Source organism: Pelophylax lessonae (assembly GCF_965119305.1).
Source record: "Pelophylax lessonae genome assembly, chromosome: 5".
NCBI classification, from domain to species: domain Eukaryota; kingdom Metazoa; phylum Chordata; class Amphibia; order Anura; family Ranidae; genus Pelophylax; species Pelophylax lessonae.
In genome coordinates, this window is record NC_138772.1 from 97,852,838 (window position 1) to 97,870,791 (window position 17,954).

A 17,954-nucleotide genomic window follows, 5' to 3' on the forward strand; every position below is an offset into this window, starting at 1 on the left:
TCCTGGGCTTTTCGCCATCTGGCATCGGTGCTCCAGGTTTGACAGGTGGCTACCTGGTCATCTGTTCACACTTTCACAAAGTTTTACAAGGTGAATGTGCTGGCATCTGCAGATGCCTTTTTTGGCCGCAAAGTTTTGAAGGCTGCCGTTTTTAGGGTGTTTTAGTCTCACTTGAGGGTGTTTAATGTTATTTTCAGGTGGGTCTCATCTTGTTCTGATGAGTTCTGTGTTGCCTGGTTGGCTATGGTTTAGCTTTGGGGAATTTTTTTTTCGATTTCCACCCCTCATTTTTATGGCACTGCTTTGGGACGTCCCTACTGATATGAAGATCAGAGACTGCATCCGTCAATGAAAGATAGAGAAAATTGGATTTTTGTCTTACCGTAAAATCCTTTTCTCTGATGTTCATTGACGTATGCAGTACCAGCCCTTCTATTTGAGTTGGGTTGGTATTATTTTCGCTGACACTGCTTTGATACAAAACTGACGACATATAGTAGGGAGAGAGGGTATACCCCCTGGGACTGCCCATAGGCGTAGCCATAATTTTTTTTCTGTCTAGTGTCCTACTCCTGTACAACCCTACTGATATAAAGATCAGAGACTGTATCCGTCAATTAACATCAGTGAAAAGGATTTTACAGTAAGACCAAATACAATTTTTCAATATTTATTGGCCACTTTTGTTTTGGAACTATATGAAGGAGAAAAGACCAAACATTTAAAAAAAAAAGAAAAAAAGTTCCCTTTTTACTTTCTGCTATAGAATGTATCAAATACTAAGAATACAAAGCCCAAAAAATTATCTCTTTCAGCAAAGTAGACATTTCAAGGTGGTATTTTTTGTCACACTTTTTTGGAAATGAAGAAACCTGCTGGTAGTGTGTGTGTGTGTGTGTGTGTGTGTGGGGGGGGGGGGGTGTGTTAAAACATGGGACCTGCACAAGATTAATTGTACAGGTCAGACGCAGAGGAAGGCTGGAGATGAAGGGGTTTTATGTATACTACAGATGTGCAGGATAAAAATTGAGGGGTTAATATACAGATCACAAAGAAACTGGCTGCAGATCAGATGCATGTTCCTACCCTGAATCTGCAGCAGCCACTGATGATTCATTAGTTAATTTCTCATTTCTCCCTTCTCTTCTTGTAAGAAAGGGACAGGCTCTCAGATGTAAACACTACACTGTTTACAGGTGATTGTAATAATTGATCGTTGAAGCGATCACATGGTACAGGGATGCTTGTATCAGCACCGTACAGTGTCTGTAATCCAAGCTGTCCAATGACAGCTTAGTTAACAATTCTTCTTGGGTGCACTCTCTGCCATAGAGTGATTTCTGCAGTGCCCCTTCTTAAATTGAAATAGATGCTGCTACTTTGCCGTTCAAAAACATATGGCTGATAAGTGGTTAAAGAAGTTTTCTCTATCGCTCATTGACAGACGTAGTCCTCGGTGATACAGCACCTTCGGGTTATGTTGCCTCCACAGGAGCAGGACTAGACAGGAAATTAAAAAGCTCTGGCCACACCCTAGGGGCAGTCCCAGAGGGTATATCCTCTCTCTCTCTCTGCCTCAGCAAATCAGTTATTTTCTGTCTAGTTAGGAGTAAGGACCTAGATACCTTGCTGGGATCTTAGGTCCTGGCAAGATTTTTTTCTTAAAAGATTTTTTAGACAGCTTTTTTTCTCCAGTGTTCCTGTGAGATCTTCAAGCAAGAAAGCTGAACTGGGCGACGGGCTGGATGTTGAGATCCGGTGGTCACCCCAGTTCAGCCTACGAGCGCGTGCAGGCCATAGCTCCGCGCTGGGTCGGACGCGACAAAGTCCCATTAAGGGACTGACCCCGCGAGTTAAATGTCTCGCTGAAACGCCAAAGACCATGAGTCACGGCGTCCATATCGGTCGACAGCCCTCCCGCCCCGGTGGAGAGGGGTACTGTCAGGAGTTGGTGCCCGCCTGGTTCCGGTATGGTGAGTAGTATGTTCCCCCTTTTCCCCTGACGGGTCTTGTGGTGAACGCGGGCCCCTCTCTGTATGGTAAGATAGAGTCCCCCTCTAGCCTATAACATGACACAGATCCCCCTACTTTGAGTGTGATTTTATGTGCAAAGAGCCAGGAGGCTTGGTTTGGGAGCTAACAATCTAATTGTATACATGTTTAAAAAATTGTAATCAGTGGCAGTCTGGGAATCTTACTGTGATAAGAATAAGGTACCTACCAGTCAGAAGCCACGGACATGTAGACTGCCTTCCTAAATCAGATCTCCAGCTATAAGCAGGCCTCCCGAACGGCCATGCGGTCCGCCAGGGCCGGTACCGCCAACCACGCCAAATCCCCATGCAGAGAGAGTGTTGTGTGCCCTGCAGCACACCGCTATTCAGTACAGGCCGCCGCCATTTTTTTTGCTGGATCGCACGAGCCGCCATTTTGGCGTAGCCTCGTGTCTCCAGCATGGGGGCGGCCATGTTTGAGGTGATCCAAACACCTCGTGGAGCTAGGGGAGGCGCCGGAAGGCGTGCAGAGGGGCGGAGCCGCCTCCTTTCTTCCTGGGCAGCCAGCCAAAAGACTTCCTGTTTGTCAAGACAGCGCTGTAACCTGTTGCAGTTAAACTCTGAGCATCAAGTGGTGAGCCTGGGGGTCTATCTCTCTCTCTCTCGATCGATAGGGATCCCTAGCAGGATCCCTAGCAGGTAACACTAAGGGGCTTTTGTGGCGCTGGGGGTCTGGGAAAAAAAAAAAAAGTTTTTTATTTTTGAATTATATTATCCAGGAAGTGACTGGAATTATCATGGACCCTGCCACACATATTCCCCCACCTGTTTCCCTCGAGGGGGCCACGGGACCCGCCGGTGCACAGAGTGTAGAGGCATTTACAGCAATTTTGGAGTCTATGGTGGCTCGGGTGGAGGCGGCCTGTCAGGGACGGGGGTCAAGGAAGCGACCCCCGCCTACCCCTATACTATCTGACACCTCTGACTCCGATTCAGAGATGGTCACTGCAGTTGCAGGTCCCTCTGCAAGGGCTGTTACCTCAGGTAAAGCTCCCTCAGCCAGTGAGGAGGACGTTTCTTCTCCCGCTATAATTCAGGAAGAAGCATTGGTGGACGCACTAGTTGTGGCAGTGCAGGAAACCTTAAAACTTGAGGTTTTACCGGCAGAGGCAACTGAAACAGAGATTCCTTTTGGTACTAACAAGCCCATCAAAACGGTGAAGGTTTTTCCTGTACCCAAGTGTTTTGGTAATAAGATTAAAGGAGAATGGGAGCATTCTAAACGTACCTTTACTATTTCCAAGCGTATTGCTAGACGCTATCCGTTTGAGGAATCCATCATTAAGAAATGGACGGTACCACCAGTGGTGGATCCACCTATTTCCAGGCTGAATAAAGCCACGGTTATCCCAGTGGAGGACACTTCGTCCTTTAAGGATCCGTTGGATCGAAAGATGGAAGCAGAGTCCCGCACCATCTTCTCTCTGATAGGTTCAGCATTTAGACCAGTAATTGTTATTGGTCTAGTTTCCCAGACACTTACGGAATGGGCGAGAATGGTACGCCAAGACCTTAGGGGAAAAGATATTCCCCAGGAGACATCTGATTTGATGGAACAGATTATACAAGGGCTACAGTTTATCTGTGACGCAGCCTTGGACACTACTCCCCTATTAGGGCATGCATCTATGTCAGCGGTCATCCTCAGACGTGTGCTGTGGTTAAAATGCTGGTCAGCTGACCTAGGTTCCAAAAAGACCTTGACAAATCTCCCCTTTCAGGGGAATCGTCTATTTGGGGCCAACCTAGATGAAATCATTAAGGATGCCACTGGGGGCAAGAGCACTTTTTTGCCACAGGCTGCTAAAGCTAAGGGACCTCGCAACAAGCGAGGACCTTTCTTTACCGCCCATAAAGGGCGCTCGGCTGGAACAAGCGGGAAAGGCAAGACTCCTCCAGGAAGGTTCAAGAAGGGCTGGTCGGACAAACAAAGGACCAACCCAGCCAAACCCGAAGCAAAGGAGTACACAGCCTGAAGGTGCGCCCCACCCGGTTTCAGGGTGGGGGGACGTTTTCACCGGTATTCAGGACATTAGATCGAGCATCAACCACTACTACCGGTGCGATTCTTCCCTTCCAACATTTAAGTATTACAGGAAGCGGTAGTTACCGTTCCCTGAATAGATCTTTTCCTTTACCTTTTCCTAAGATTAGTCCCTATGCCTCACAGGAATCGGATCTGGTTGACCAGACAGGCCAAGAAGCCTCTAGTCGGGTGACTTCGGTCCCTGAGGTTCAACCAGAAAAGATCACCCTTCCTGATAACAATCAGGTATCTGATAAATGTGTGGGAACAGAAAACGACCAGACTTTCTCGGATGGTCGGGGCCAGATACCTCTAGGGACGCCTGGTTCAGATCCAATCAGCGCCAGTGGTCCTAGAAATTCTAGGCTGGCCTCGTCAAGCCGGCCTGGCCGACTTGGACATGCTAGTCGCAGACGTTCCGTGGGAACTTCGTCTCAGGGAGTGTCTGTGGTCTCAAGGACCAATTTACCATCGTGCTTTACAGTCGCTGGTTTTAATGGCCTGGCCATTGAGACCCAAGTACTGAAGGACAGAGGTTTGTCTACTTTAGTCATTCCTACCCTTATTAAAGCAAGGAAAGCGACTTCCAGCAAGGTCTATTATCACACATGGAAGACTTATAGTGCATGGTGCGAATCTTTAGGATTTCCTCCACGTACCTATTCGGTGACTCGAATATTGGCTTTTTTGCAACAAGGGGTTGAGCAGAAGCTAGCCTTGAGCACCATCAAGGGTCAAGTTTCAGCATTAGCAATCTTCTTTCAGAAACCTTTAGCTACCAAGTCCTTGGTGCGGAATTTCATCCAGGGGGTGCGGCACCTGGCTCCACCAGTCCGCGCGCCCTTACCGCCCTGGGATCTTAATTTGGTTTTGTCGGTTCTACAGAAACCTCCCTTTGAAAACATCAGGAAGATTCCCTTGCTTACTTTATCCCAGAAGGTGGCCTTCTTGGTGGCTATCACTTCTGCTCGCAGGGTGTCGGAACTGGCTGCATTATCATGCCAGTCCCCATACCTAGTGATTCATAGGGATAAGGTAGTACTTCATCCTAAGCCATCTTTTCTTCCTAAGGTGGTTTCAGATTTTCATCTGAATGAAGATATTGTACTACCTTCCTTGTGTCCTCAGCCCAAGCATCATCGGGAACATGCGTTGCATTCCTTAGATGTGGTTCGGGCAATCAGAGTATACCTGAAAGCTACGGAATCATTCCGTAAGACGGATTCACTTTTTGTGATCACGGATGGCCCCAGAAAGGGTTTGCCTGCATCTGCCGCGACCATTGCCAAATGGATTAGACAGACGGTGGTACAGGCTTATTCTATTAAGGGTCAGAGTCCTCCGTTCCCTGTTAGGGCGCACTCCACTCGAGCGCTCAGTACTTCCTGGGCCTTTCGCCATCAGGCGTCAGTGGTCCAGGTATGTAAAGCGGCCACCTGGTCGTCGGTACATACCTTTACAAAATTCTATAAAATTGATGTGACGGCATCGGCGGATGCCTCATTTGGCCGCAAGGTTTTGCAGGCCGCAATTTGAGGAGACCGGTGGTCTACCTCGAGGGTTTTTTTTTGTTTGGAAAAAAAAAAAAAAAAAAATTTCTCTTTTTTGTTGAGTCTCATCATTAAGGATGAGCATTGTAAACTTCTAGTTGGCACCGGTTGGGCCTTCTAGATTGGGATTTGATTTTCATTTTCCCACCCCTCATTTGTGATACTGCTCTGGGACGTCCCGAAGGTGGTGTATCACCGAGGACTACGTCTGTCAATGAGCGCTAGAGAAAAATGGATTTTTGTAAAATCTTACCGTAAAATCCTTTTCTCTTAGCTCATTGACAGACGTAGTCCCCGCCCCTCTGTTTTTTGAGTTGGGTTGGGTTAAAATCTCTAAAGACTGCTTTTTGACATAACTGATTTGCTGAGGCAGAGAGAGAGAGGATATACCCTTTGGGACTGCCCCTAGGGTGTGGCCAGAGCTTTTTAATTTCCTGTCTAGTCCTGCTCCTGTGGAGGCAACATAACCCGAAGGTGCTGTATCACCGAGGACTACGTCTGTCAATGAGCTAAGAGAAAAGGATTTTACGGTAAGATTTTACAAAAATCCATTTATTAGTATCTGTGTTGCACTCTGAAGCTGAAAAAAAATTAAACAAACAGTCCAAGTCACCTCTGTTCTTTCGGTTGCCATAATTTCCCATTTACCCCTGTATGTTCACACCTAAGGCTCCATTTACACGGGACGTTGTTAAAAGTCCCTTTGAATGCTGGAATTTTTAGGACGTTTGAAACGTCAGTTCGGTCGCGTTTGTACCCACGTTTAGCGGCGTTTGCAGGCGTTTGCGTTTAGAAGCGTTCCTAGAGGTCAAAAAAATTATTCCCCTTTTAAAATGGAAAAACGCGAACGCTAAACGCGGGTCATCACGTTTGGACGCGTTCAGACGCGTTCGTGCGTTTGAAACGCCGGGAAACACACGTTCGAACGCAAATTTAGTTCTAAAAACAGTCCCTGAACGCAACTGCCTGCAAATGACTGTAAACAACCTGGTGTACATGGACAGATAAGATAAAATGTAGATGGGTTCAGGGGCTTCTGAAAAAAACGCCCAACTGCTCCTAAACGGCCATTTCCAGCGTCCCGTGTACATGGAGCCTAACTCAATTTTAGTTGCTGTTCATGGCATGCTCAACAAATTGCGATGATCCTAGTGTATAAATGAGATGTTTTATGTATGTTTTCTTTACAGAGAGAACCTTGCCAGTGACATGTACCTTATATCACAAATGGATAGTGATCAATATGTGCCAATTATGACCGTAGCAAATCTGGACCATGTCAAGAAGCTGAGCACTGACATGGACTTAATAGTTGATGTATTGAGATGTGAGTATTCTTTCCTGCTGTGCTGCATTTTGCACTGCCTCTTGCAGTTCCACCAACTATGCTGTCTATCACGTTAGGACATACATTTACTACTTCTTTCTTTATTACTAATCTATTTTAAGTAGGTGACTGTCCTCCAGTATTTGTTTCTAAGTTGTTGATCATTGTCATCAAACAGTTGACCTGTGATAAGGTGATGCTCATTTAAATGCCATTGTGTTTTCGGTTCAGTGCCTGATCCTACTATGCGCAGTGTTTTTTTTACAAATAGTGGGCATAGGCAAAAGAAATCACCTTGTTTATAGTACATCTTTTTTTTTTTTTTAAACCCTGCATTGTGACTGTATTATGCAAAGCACAGTAATGCCTGCACTTCAGTGAACACACCTTCGCTGCTAATCATTAGATAAAAGAGAAAATTGTGTTGGGACAGTTGTAGTAGTGTTGCGTGCCCCCCCCCCCCCCCCCCCATCAATTGCAAATAAATGAGTTACTACTTCAATTAGGTTTTTGTCTTTATTGCAGCCAGCTAGCTTATCCAGTCTGGCAGTTTTTTACAGCCAGTATTTCTCTCGGCCAGACAGGACTGTTGTAATAAGGAATTACAATATCTGCAAAGGCAGATTTTAATTGTATCATTTTTGCTGTAAGCATCTGGTGTACCAATCAAAACGATTCACTCTTCATCCAAATTTCGTGCAAATGTCAACCTAACTGAATCACATAATTCTAAATAAAAACTTGTTACATGTCATAAAAAAAAAAATTCTGGTCTAAAGCGAAGTTCCAACCTAAACTTTGCAGCATCAGTTAGAGTACAAAAACCTGAAAAAGAATTGGATAATATTTTTTTTTTTGTTTCACTTACCTTGTTTTTAATGAAAATAAACTTGCCTTCCTCTTCCTCCTTGTGCGGCATGGCCCCTGACGTCACTTCCTCCTTTGCATTGCGTCCTGGGAGATGAGCGTCATCAATCCCAGGATGCAATGGAAACGGCCGGCTGCTACTTTGAGTGCGCTAGATTGCGATCGGCATTCTGGGTAGCCCAGCACCAGGAAGAGGAACAAAGCCGGGGACACCACGGCTTCAGATGCCCACACCGGAGATGGCCACGCTCTGCAATCAATTTTAAAGGTAAGTATTTATCTTAAGTAAATGTAATGTACTGTAATGGGGGGTTAGTGTTGAGGTAATTGGGGGTAGCTTAGGATTAGGGGGGTATTTTTAGCTCAAATTGTATGTGGCCGGAACTCCGCTTTAAGTTCCCTCATGTGACCTTTAGGTGGTCATATGCAGAGTAGATTTTGTCCAGTTCTCTATTCGGGTGGCCGTGTCAATATCACCCTGAAAACACCCTCCCCACTGTGAAATGTGGTGGTGGCAGCATCATGTTGTGGGGATGCTTTTCTTCAGCAGGGACAGGAGGGAAGCTGGTCAGAGTTGATGGGAAAATGGATGGAGCCAAATACAGAGCAATCTTAGAGAAAGACCTGTGAAGCCTGCAAAAGACTGGAGACAGGGGCAGAGGTTCACCTTCCAACAGGACAACGACCCTAAAAATACAGCCAAAGCTACAATGGAATGGTTTAGAATAGATCAAAGCATATGTATGTGCTAGAATGGCCCCAGTCAGTCCAGACCTAAATCCAATTGAGAATCTGTGGCAAGACTTGAAAATTGCTGTTCAGACTCTTTCCATCCAATCTGACAGAGCTTGACCTATTTTGCAAAGAAGAATATGCAAAAATGTCACTCTCTAGATGTGCAAAGCTGGTAGAGACATACCCAAAAAGACTTGCACCTGTAATTGCAGCAAAAGGTGGTTCTACAAAGTATTGACTCAGGGGCTGAATACAAATGCACGCCACACTTTTTAGATATTTATTTGTAAAAAATTTTGAAAACCGTATTTTCCTTTTAAATTCACAATTATGTGCCACTTCTGTGTTGGTCTATCACACAAAATCCCAATAAAATACATTTCCATTTTTGGTTGTAAGATGACAAAATGTGAAAAATTTCAAGGGATATGAATACTTTTTCAAGGCACTGTGTATGTACATACATACAGTGCCTTGAAAAAGTATTCATACCCCTTGAAATTTTACACATTTCGTCCTCTTACAACCATTTAATGTAAATGCATATATTGTGTGTGTTTATATGTATGTATGTGTGTGTATTTATTTATATATATATATATATAATATATAATAATGTGTATGTGTGTATGTATTTATGTGTGTGTGTGTGTGTAAACATTTAATATCAAAGGGATTGACAAATTTGCTTAGAATCTAGGAGCCAGCTAAAAAGGTTAGAAGCCAGTTTTTTAAATCCGCTGCCCAGCGCCCAGACCTGCATTTCCGGGGTGTCAGGCAATAAGAATTGCTCACGCTTGGTGCCAAGTGATATCAAAAAATGAAAATGTAAAAAAAATGGCACTGATGAGGCTGCTCTAATGGGCAACGATGAGGTGGCAATGGCAGGTGTCAATGATGAGGCTGTGCTGATAAGCACTGATAGGCTGCACTGATGGGTGACGCTAATGAAGCTGCAATGATGGGCACTGATGAGGTGGTACTGATGGACACACTCCCAATCAAGTCCAGCTGTCAGCCTGGGAAGATGTTGGAGGTGGACAGGCAGTGAGAGCAAGCCGCGCTCATCACAGCACTGTCCACCAGAGGGCGCTGGTTTGCACATAGGAGTGTGTATCCCACTCCAGCAAACCGCGGCCTGAATTATCGGCCAGCCCGATGCTAGTGTGTACACCCGCGGGTGGGCCACATGGGAGGATCCCGACCACTGCTGCGTGGTAACCCAGGTGCCAGGATGCCATTTCCAGTCATTGCGACTTTGCGTCTGAGTTTTGTTGAGCCCTGATATTTTATTTATATATATATATATATATATATATATATATATCAAAAATAACTGCGCTAAACACAAAAATAAATAATAGAAAAGCTGCAGCTAGAAGTGGGAAACACCAAAAAATGCAAATAACAATAATATAGCTGCGCTACTGGTGATGTATGTTAGTGAAACATATATATAGTGTGATATAAAATTATCAGTACAGCATAGGATCACAACCTTAAACAAAGAGTTGCAGACCCATATGCATATTATGTGATACAATAGATATATAACAACGTGCAAGATAATGCTCACATATTGAACAATGTCTAAATACAAATGAATGAAGGATAAAGGAAAAGTCCAAAAAACTGTGAAAATTGGATGTGAAAGAAAAGTTGAAGTCCTCCACCACAATTCAATAAATCTTCCTCCACAGTGTGTTTGTGCCAAAGACAAGCTATTACGCTTACCAGATGGAGTAAAAGATAAAGCCTTTCAAAGTATTCCCTGGAGGGTCCAGATACCAAACCAGCTCTAATGGGTAACGCACTAATCTCCACACTGTGCCAAACAGGACGCTAGGTACCGGGCTTTCAAGGGCAGCTCAGACAGCAATTTGCCCCGCAGTATCACAATATATAAATAAGGGCCAACATAGTGAAGTACGTAGCAAACAATATATTAAGCACACAAAGTAAAAAACACATTTATATGAAGAAAAAACAGCGCTGTAAACTGGCAGAATACACAGGACACAGCCGCCCGACTTCCGGGTATTGCGTGGTGACGTCAGCACGCCTTCCCGATGCGTTTCGTCATAGATGACGTCTTCCTGTTTCACAGTGCCTTGCGAAAGTATTCTGCCCCCTTGAACTTTGCGACCTTTTGCCACATTTCAGGCTTCAAACATAAAGATATAAAACTGTAATTTTTTGTGAAGAATCAACAAGTGGAACACAATTGAAGTGGAACTAAATTTACTGGATATTTCAAACTTTTTTAACAAATAAAAAACTGAAAAATTGGGCGTGCAAAATTATTCAGCCCCCTTAAGTTAATACTTTGTAGCGCCACCTTTTTGTTGCGATTACAGCTGTAAGTCGCTTGGGGTATGTCTCTATCAGTTTTTCACATCGAGAGACTGAAATTTTTGCCCAGAAATTTTTACAGAAGTTCCAGAGGGAGTCCATTCGTACGGTAGTGGTATCCCTTCATCAAGGGGATTTTCTGACCTCTATCGATATCAAGGACGCCTATCTCCATATCCCGATTCATGTCTGGCATCAGCACTTTCTCCGCTTTGCCGTGGGCGAGGAGCATTATTAATTTGTGGCGTTACCTTTTGGTCTCGCCTCAGCTTCTCGGGTATTCACGTAAGCGTTGGCCCCGATGTTAGCATTGTTGCAAAAGCGGGAGATTGCTGTACTGGGGTACCTGGACGATCTTTTGCGAGCAGAGTCTCCGACTGCTCTAAAGGACAACCTGAACATCACTGTGCAGACTCTGCAGGAGTTTGGTTGGAGATTGAATTTCCAGAAGTCTGCTCTGGTTCCATCCACCAAGTTGGACTATCTGTGTATAACCCTGGACTCTGCCTCAGCCAGGGTGTTTCTTCCGCTGGACAAGCTCCAGAAGCTGCAGGATGCAATTCGACTTCTGTTGTCCAGCAGTCGTCGTCTCCGTCGTGTCTACCTTCAAGGCGGTTCCGTTGGCACAATTCCACATGAGACATCTGCAGAGAGATTCTTGCAAAGTAGGACAAGAATCCACAGTCTCTAGACAATCTGATTCTGTCTAGCCGGGGTACGAGAGGGTCCCAGATTTGGTGGCTTTGCTCTCCGGTGCTTTGACGGGGAAATTCCTTCCTTCCCTGCACTGGATGGGGGTCACCACCGATGCCAGCCCGTCGGATTGGGGAGGTGTCTTGGGCACAGGTTGTGCTCAGGGGGTTTGGAATCCGGAGTCCAGACTACTGATCAATATACTGAAACTTTAATTCAAGGTGTACCTCTCATCATGGCCCTCTTACAGTACCTTGTGCTTCCTTGGGACCTCAATCTGTTCTCTCTATCCCACAGAATCCACCCTTTGAACCCATCATGGAAATCCCCTTAGATCTCACTCAAAGTAGCTGCCTTGATTGTTGTTGTCTGTCAAACATCTTTTTGTCTGTCAAACATCTTTTACTAGTGGCCTTCTATAAGGAGCCATTCCTCATACTTCACAAGAACAAGGTAGTCTTACGCCCAGCCTTACGGAAGTACAGCCTAATACTTTAAATTCTCTCCTGCAATCATTGTGAGCGGAGTTCAAATCGCAATAGTGGAAACCTAATCTAAAGCTCTGTTTCCGCTAGTGCGACTTGTGATGTGACTTTGGATACACAGTCACATGACAAGTCACAGCCCAATGATTTCAATGCCACCCGTTCCCATCTATGCGACTGAAAATCTGCGATTTTGAAAAGGTACCTGCAATACTTTGATGCAACTTTTGATGTGATTTTGATCCAGAAAGTTTCAAAGCTGCACTGTCGCATCAACGTCGCACTTCAGAGTCGCACTGTAGCCTAGTAGCTACTTTTCCACTAGTGCAACTCAAGTGTGACTTTGAGTGCAGCTTTGATACAATTTTACACTCTCTGGATCAAAAGTTGACCCCCCCCCCGAAGCTGCTAACCTAAATGAGGCTATGAAGACAGAAGATCATGGTGAAGGGTAGGCGGGGTGGGGCTGGGCAGGTTTAGGCATGCCTGTGTCAAGGTCTTACTTGCCTTCCTGTTGGCAGCCATCTTGGACATGTGCAGACTGCTGTCTATTATAAACTCTGTTTGCATCATCACTTGTCTGCTGCCTGGGCGTGATGATGTTGCACACCTGACTATATATATCACCTGATGGCTTTCAGACCTTGCCCTTGTGTTTGTGCTCCAAGGTGCATCACTGCTAGCAGTCCTCTGGTCTCTGTGGTTTCTCGGCATTTCTTGGCTGATGACCTTCCTGGCTCTGGATTCCGCATCGGCAGATGACCCAGCTTCGGCAGACTACAAGCTTCTGGTCTCTCTCGGCTTGGATGACTACCCGCTCCTGGACTAGATCCTGTCTTGGATGACTACACGCTTCTGAACATGACCCTGGCTGTTCTTGATTTTACTCCCCTCTTGCTGTGTGAATATTATTGTTGCATAAATCGATTTCTTACTTTATTTTCGTGTGGTCTGGTTTCCTGGCACCCTGACAGTACGCAAGGTCCATCAATTCTGACGATGCAGGTGGTCCTACGCTTCCCATGCTAGTTACCAGGCTTGATTAACAAGATCATCTTTTGGGTCAGTTCGCTCAGGCGTTGCAGACGTTGCTTGCGCACACACAGCACACCTTGCTCCTGGTGCCGCTAGGCCGGTGGTTCCTCCTGTTGCATCCGCTGCTGCTCCTGATGCCGCTCCTGCAGCTGAAGTCGCTGTTACCAGAGGGATGACTGCTTCAGCCCCCCCTCCCGTGGCGCTATGGGGGTGAACAGAGTCAGTGTCGTGGTTTCCTAAAACAAGTGGGCATTTATATTGAGATGGTTCCCCAGGCGTTTCCCTTTGACAGGTCCAAGGTGGGCTTCCTAATCTTAATGCTCTCGGACAAGGCCTTGGCCTGGGCGATTCCCTTATGGGAGAACGATAATTCCGTGATTCTCGATTACCCGAGTTTTGTTGCCTTCTTTCGTAGGATATTCGATGTGCCTGCTCACTCTGCTTCTGCTGCTAAGCTGCTCCTGTCTTTTCAACAGGGTATTCGAACCGCTGCCGAGTATGCCATCGAATTACGTACCCTGGCACAAGAAGTATTGTGGAATGAGGCTGTGGTGCTAGTCTTCTCTCATGGTCTCTCTGATGCATTGAAGGAAGAGATCGCTGCCAAGGATCTCCCTGATGAGCTTGAGGCTCTTATTTCGTTCCTGATTTTGATCGATAACAGGCTCAGGGAGAGGCCATCGTTCTCAATTTCTTCATCAATTTCTCTGCTGCTATATCTCTTACCATCAGGACAGTTGGGTTGATCTGCTACCCTGGGCAGAGTTTGCCAGGAATTCTGCCGTCGACGACTCCTCCGGAATGTCTCCATTCCTGGCCAAATATGGGTTCCAACCGGCTGTGTTGCCTGAGTCGTTCTTGCCACAGGACATTCCAGCTTTGGAGGATCACCTCCGTGCCCTCTGTTCTTCTTGGGTGCAGATTCAAGAGTCTTTATGGGTCTCTGCATAGCGTCCAAAGCTCCAGGCAGACCGGAGATGTTTATCTCTGCTCCTTCGTACCAGGTCGGGAAGAGGGCGTGGTTGTCCTGTAATCTCAACCTCAAGGTGCCCACTCCAAAACTGGCACCTCGTTTTGTTGGCCCTTTTCGCATTCTCCATAAGGTGAACCCGGTGGCCTATGCCCTTGATCTTTCTCCTGGCATGCGTATCTCCAATGTCTTTCACGTTGCGCTTTTGAAGCCACTGGTTTGCAATCGCTATACTTTTTAACTTCATCGCCCTTGTCCCATTCCTGTGGGCAATCATGAGGAGTATGAGGTTAGCAACAGTTTGGATTCTTGTCTGTTCCGAGGTCAGGTCCAATACCTGGTTCACTGGTAAGGTTATGCTCCTGAGGCGCGCTCCTGGGTTCCCTCCAATGATGTTTATGCTCCCGCCCTTCTCCGCGCTTTCCATGCTCGCTTTCCTCAAACTGTTTTTTGCTCCACAGAGGGACCGTTGAGGGGAGGGTACTGTCAAGGTCTTACCTTGCCTTCCTGTTGGCAGCCATCTTGGACATGTGCAGACTGCTGTCTCTTATAAACTGTTTGCATCATCACTTGTCTGCTGCCTGGGCGTCGCTCAGTGATGATGTTGCACACCTGACTATATGGATCACCTGATGGTTTTTAGACCTTGCCCTTGCGTTTTTGCTCCAAGGTGAATCACCGCTATCAGTCCTCTGGTCCCTGTGGTTTCTCCGTACTTGGCTTGGCTGATGACCTTCCTGGCTCTGGATTCCGCTTCAGCAGATGACCCTGCATCAGCAGACGACCCTGCTTCGTCAGACTTCTCGCTTTTGAACTCTATCTCGGCTTCGGATAGTTACCTGTTCCTGGACTCTCTCGGCTTGGATGGCTACCCGCTTCCGAACTTGCCCCCGGCTGTTCTTTATTTTGCTCCTCTCTTGCTGTGCAATTATTATTATTGCATTAATCGCTTTATTTTACTTTGTTCATGTGGTCTGGTTTCCTGGCACCCTGACAGCCTGTCTAAGAGAACGACAACCTTTTCAGGAAGTGAAAGAGCAATCCAATGCAACACAGTATGCATTTCACACCGCACTGTTGCAGCGTGTCAACAAGCCCCTACATCAGTGTCCACAGACCCCCCCCCCCTTTACATCGGTTATCTTTTTTTCAGATCCCCCCCCCCCAAAATCAGTCCTTTCTCGCTATTACAGACTCCTGTCTCTTTCATAACCGCACAGCGCAGCACTCCACCCTTACTCCCCTTTCCCCCATTGTCCTACCTTTTTCACACAAGACGGGAAGCATGGTAGGTCTAGAGAAAGGGCAGGACTTTTCATGGTAGAGGCACTTGATTGATTGATTTGACCGCCCCGCTGCCTTGTGTCAATAAGATAGGAAAGTGTTTAGTGCTGCAATGTTATAAAATGGGCAGACCTGCCACGCCTCCCATGTTGTGCACTTAATTGAGGATGGCAGCGGCCGGGAGAGGACACTTAGGCAACTATTCGCCAGGGCTGCAGTCTGATTAGGACTGTTACTGGGTCTGGATCCGGAACAGGTTCCACCATATAGTGATGCCTGTTCTGAAGGTTAAAGCTGCTCAAGCACTTCAACTTCCATACTGATTCTGTGCAATGTCCTCCCATACCGATCCTGCATGCACTGACTGGGAGATATCGGTGAAGATCCCCCATCTCTGGGGACAGGTGCTTTGCTGGAGGTCATACATGTTCCAATATGGCACACACTATGGGAGGGCCGGGGACACCCTTAACTCCAGTGTGATGCCCACCATGCCCTGAACCCTGGACTATGGACAGAAATCAGCTGCTGACTTGTAGAAGGAATGTATGACTTGGGGAATGCTGGCTCACCTATAGGGCTCCCTGGCTGCACAGGAGGTGCTGAGACTTGTAGTTCTCCAGTCAGCAGAGCCCATAGTAGGATGTAATACTCCTATCATGCTGGACGTCTCCCCTGGATGCTGGAGGTGAGTTCAGCAAGTGCAAATTAAAGGGCCCCCCACCTACCCCAGTTGCACCCACCTTTGTATTGAAGGACAGCGCTTGTCCTGATGGTGACTGCCCCACACAGCGCCTCCCCCAGTGCTCTGCGCCCCGATCCCACCCTTTTCTGAAATTGATTAGAGCCTCTGGCTCTAATCGGGTGCTTCAGGAAAAAAAAAAGCCCCATTGAACTCCATGCGTCCAGCGCCCTGCTTGTAGATTAGTGGGCCAGACACATGGATATGGGGGGGCGCCCCTAATGGATGGGCTGCCCCTGTCTCTTACTACATAATTAATTGAACCCTTTATATGGTGTCAAGCAATTTCCATTTACCTTGCAGCAAACCGATCTAAAAGGAAGAAAATGAACACACGTATACCTAGCTAAAGTAGCCCTGGAGGGTTAATTCTGGAGAACCCAGTACTAAGGAATTTATATGTTTTTCTTGCAGATGGGCAGTTAGTAAAGATTTATAGCTTTAGCGCAATTGCAAAAGAAATACAATCATGCCACAGAAAATGTATTCTTTTACTTTTCTTTTACCTGAAACCTATAACCCAGATAAATATGAAAATTCCTATTGGGTGTGTGAATCACTTTTGTAGTATTGTATGTTTAATTAAAGTCAAACACTTGGTTGACTTGTCATGAATCTATTTTCATTGCATCTCAAGAAAGTGAAGAAGCAATCATAGTGATAAGTAATTACATTAAACATGCTAAAACGTATGTCTATGCCCCTCTGGAAAAAAGTCAGTGTATCACCTACTGTACAATCAGACAGTAAGCGTTAGAATGTTACCTATGAGGATCCAGAGCAGATGCCTGGATGTCAGAAGAAATCCTAGGTTCATTGCTGTATCCTGGGCTCAGAGCACTGGATACACATTTACTGCTGGAGCCATGAGAACACTAAAGTCATAACTGAGTGGTGATCACAGCAAGAATTGGATATATCTCCAGAGGACCAGGCCCAATGAGGTGCAGGAAACTTCTATGAAGATGATGGAGGTGCTATAGATCGGGCTGTCAGTGGTGAATGCAGGTTGGGTGTCAGAGAGGCTGTGAGTCTCCTCGGCTGTATGTCTTCTCCCTCTTCCTGGCCAATGGCCAGTAAAATCACGTCTCTTTAGCCAATCAGGAAGGCGGTCTCACGACCCGCTTCCTGATTGGCTGGGAGGCGAGTCAGTGTGATAATAGCGAATTTTTATTCGCTATTGTCACACAACTGGGTGTGTTCGGGGCGCAGTGCTCTGTGCCCCGGGCCCACCCTTTTCTGAAGCCTATTCGAGCCTCTGGCTCTAATCAGGTGCTTCAGAAAAAAAAAATCCCACATTGAACTCTATGCGTCCGGCCCCCGGCATGTAGACTAGGGGGCGGACACATGGATGGGGGGGCAGTGCCCCTGCGCACCTAATGGACAGGCCGCCCCTGCCCATTTGTCCTCTGTATCAATGCTTCCTGCAAAAAGGGCCGAGATATATCCCGGGTAACTATTGGCCGGTCAGCCTAACATCAGTAGTCTGCAAGATTTTGGAGGGGATGTTAAGGGACCACATACAAGACTTTAGTAATAAAAACGGTATTCGTAGTAATCAGCATGGATTCATGAAAAATCGTTCTTGCCAAACCAATCTATTAACCTTCTACGATGAAGTGAGCTGCCACCTAGATAAAGGTAAGCCTGTGGATGTGGTGTATCTGGACTTTGCAAAGGCCTTTGACACCGTTACCCACAAAAGCTTAGTGTAAAAACTAAGGAATGTAGGTATGGACCATAGGGTGAGTACCTGGATAGAGAACTGGCTCCAGGGGAGAGTCCAGAGGGTGGTGATAAATGGGGAGTTCTAGGATTGGGCAGGTGTGGAAAG

General features: G+C 46.3%; 1 protein-coding gene across 1 annotated transcript in view; it reads left to right on the top strand.

Annotated features, from left to right (window-relative positions):
- LARP4B (La ribonucleoprotein 4B) overlaps nt 1–17,954 on the top strand; it is a 321,080-nt gene that overhangs the window by 174,769 nt on the left and 128,357 nt on the right. The window contains exon 7 of the mRNA XM_082259577.1: nt 6,821–6,957. Within this exon, the coding sequence (XP_082115703.1) occupies nt 6,821–6,957 (137 nt within the window). The remainder of the gene's footprint in view (nt 1–6,820; nt 6,958–17,954) is intronic.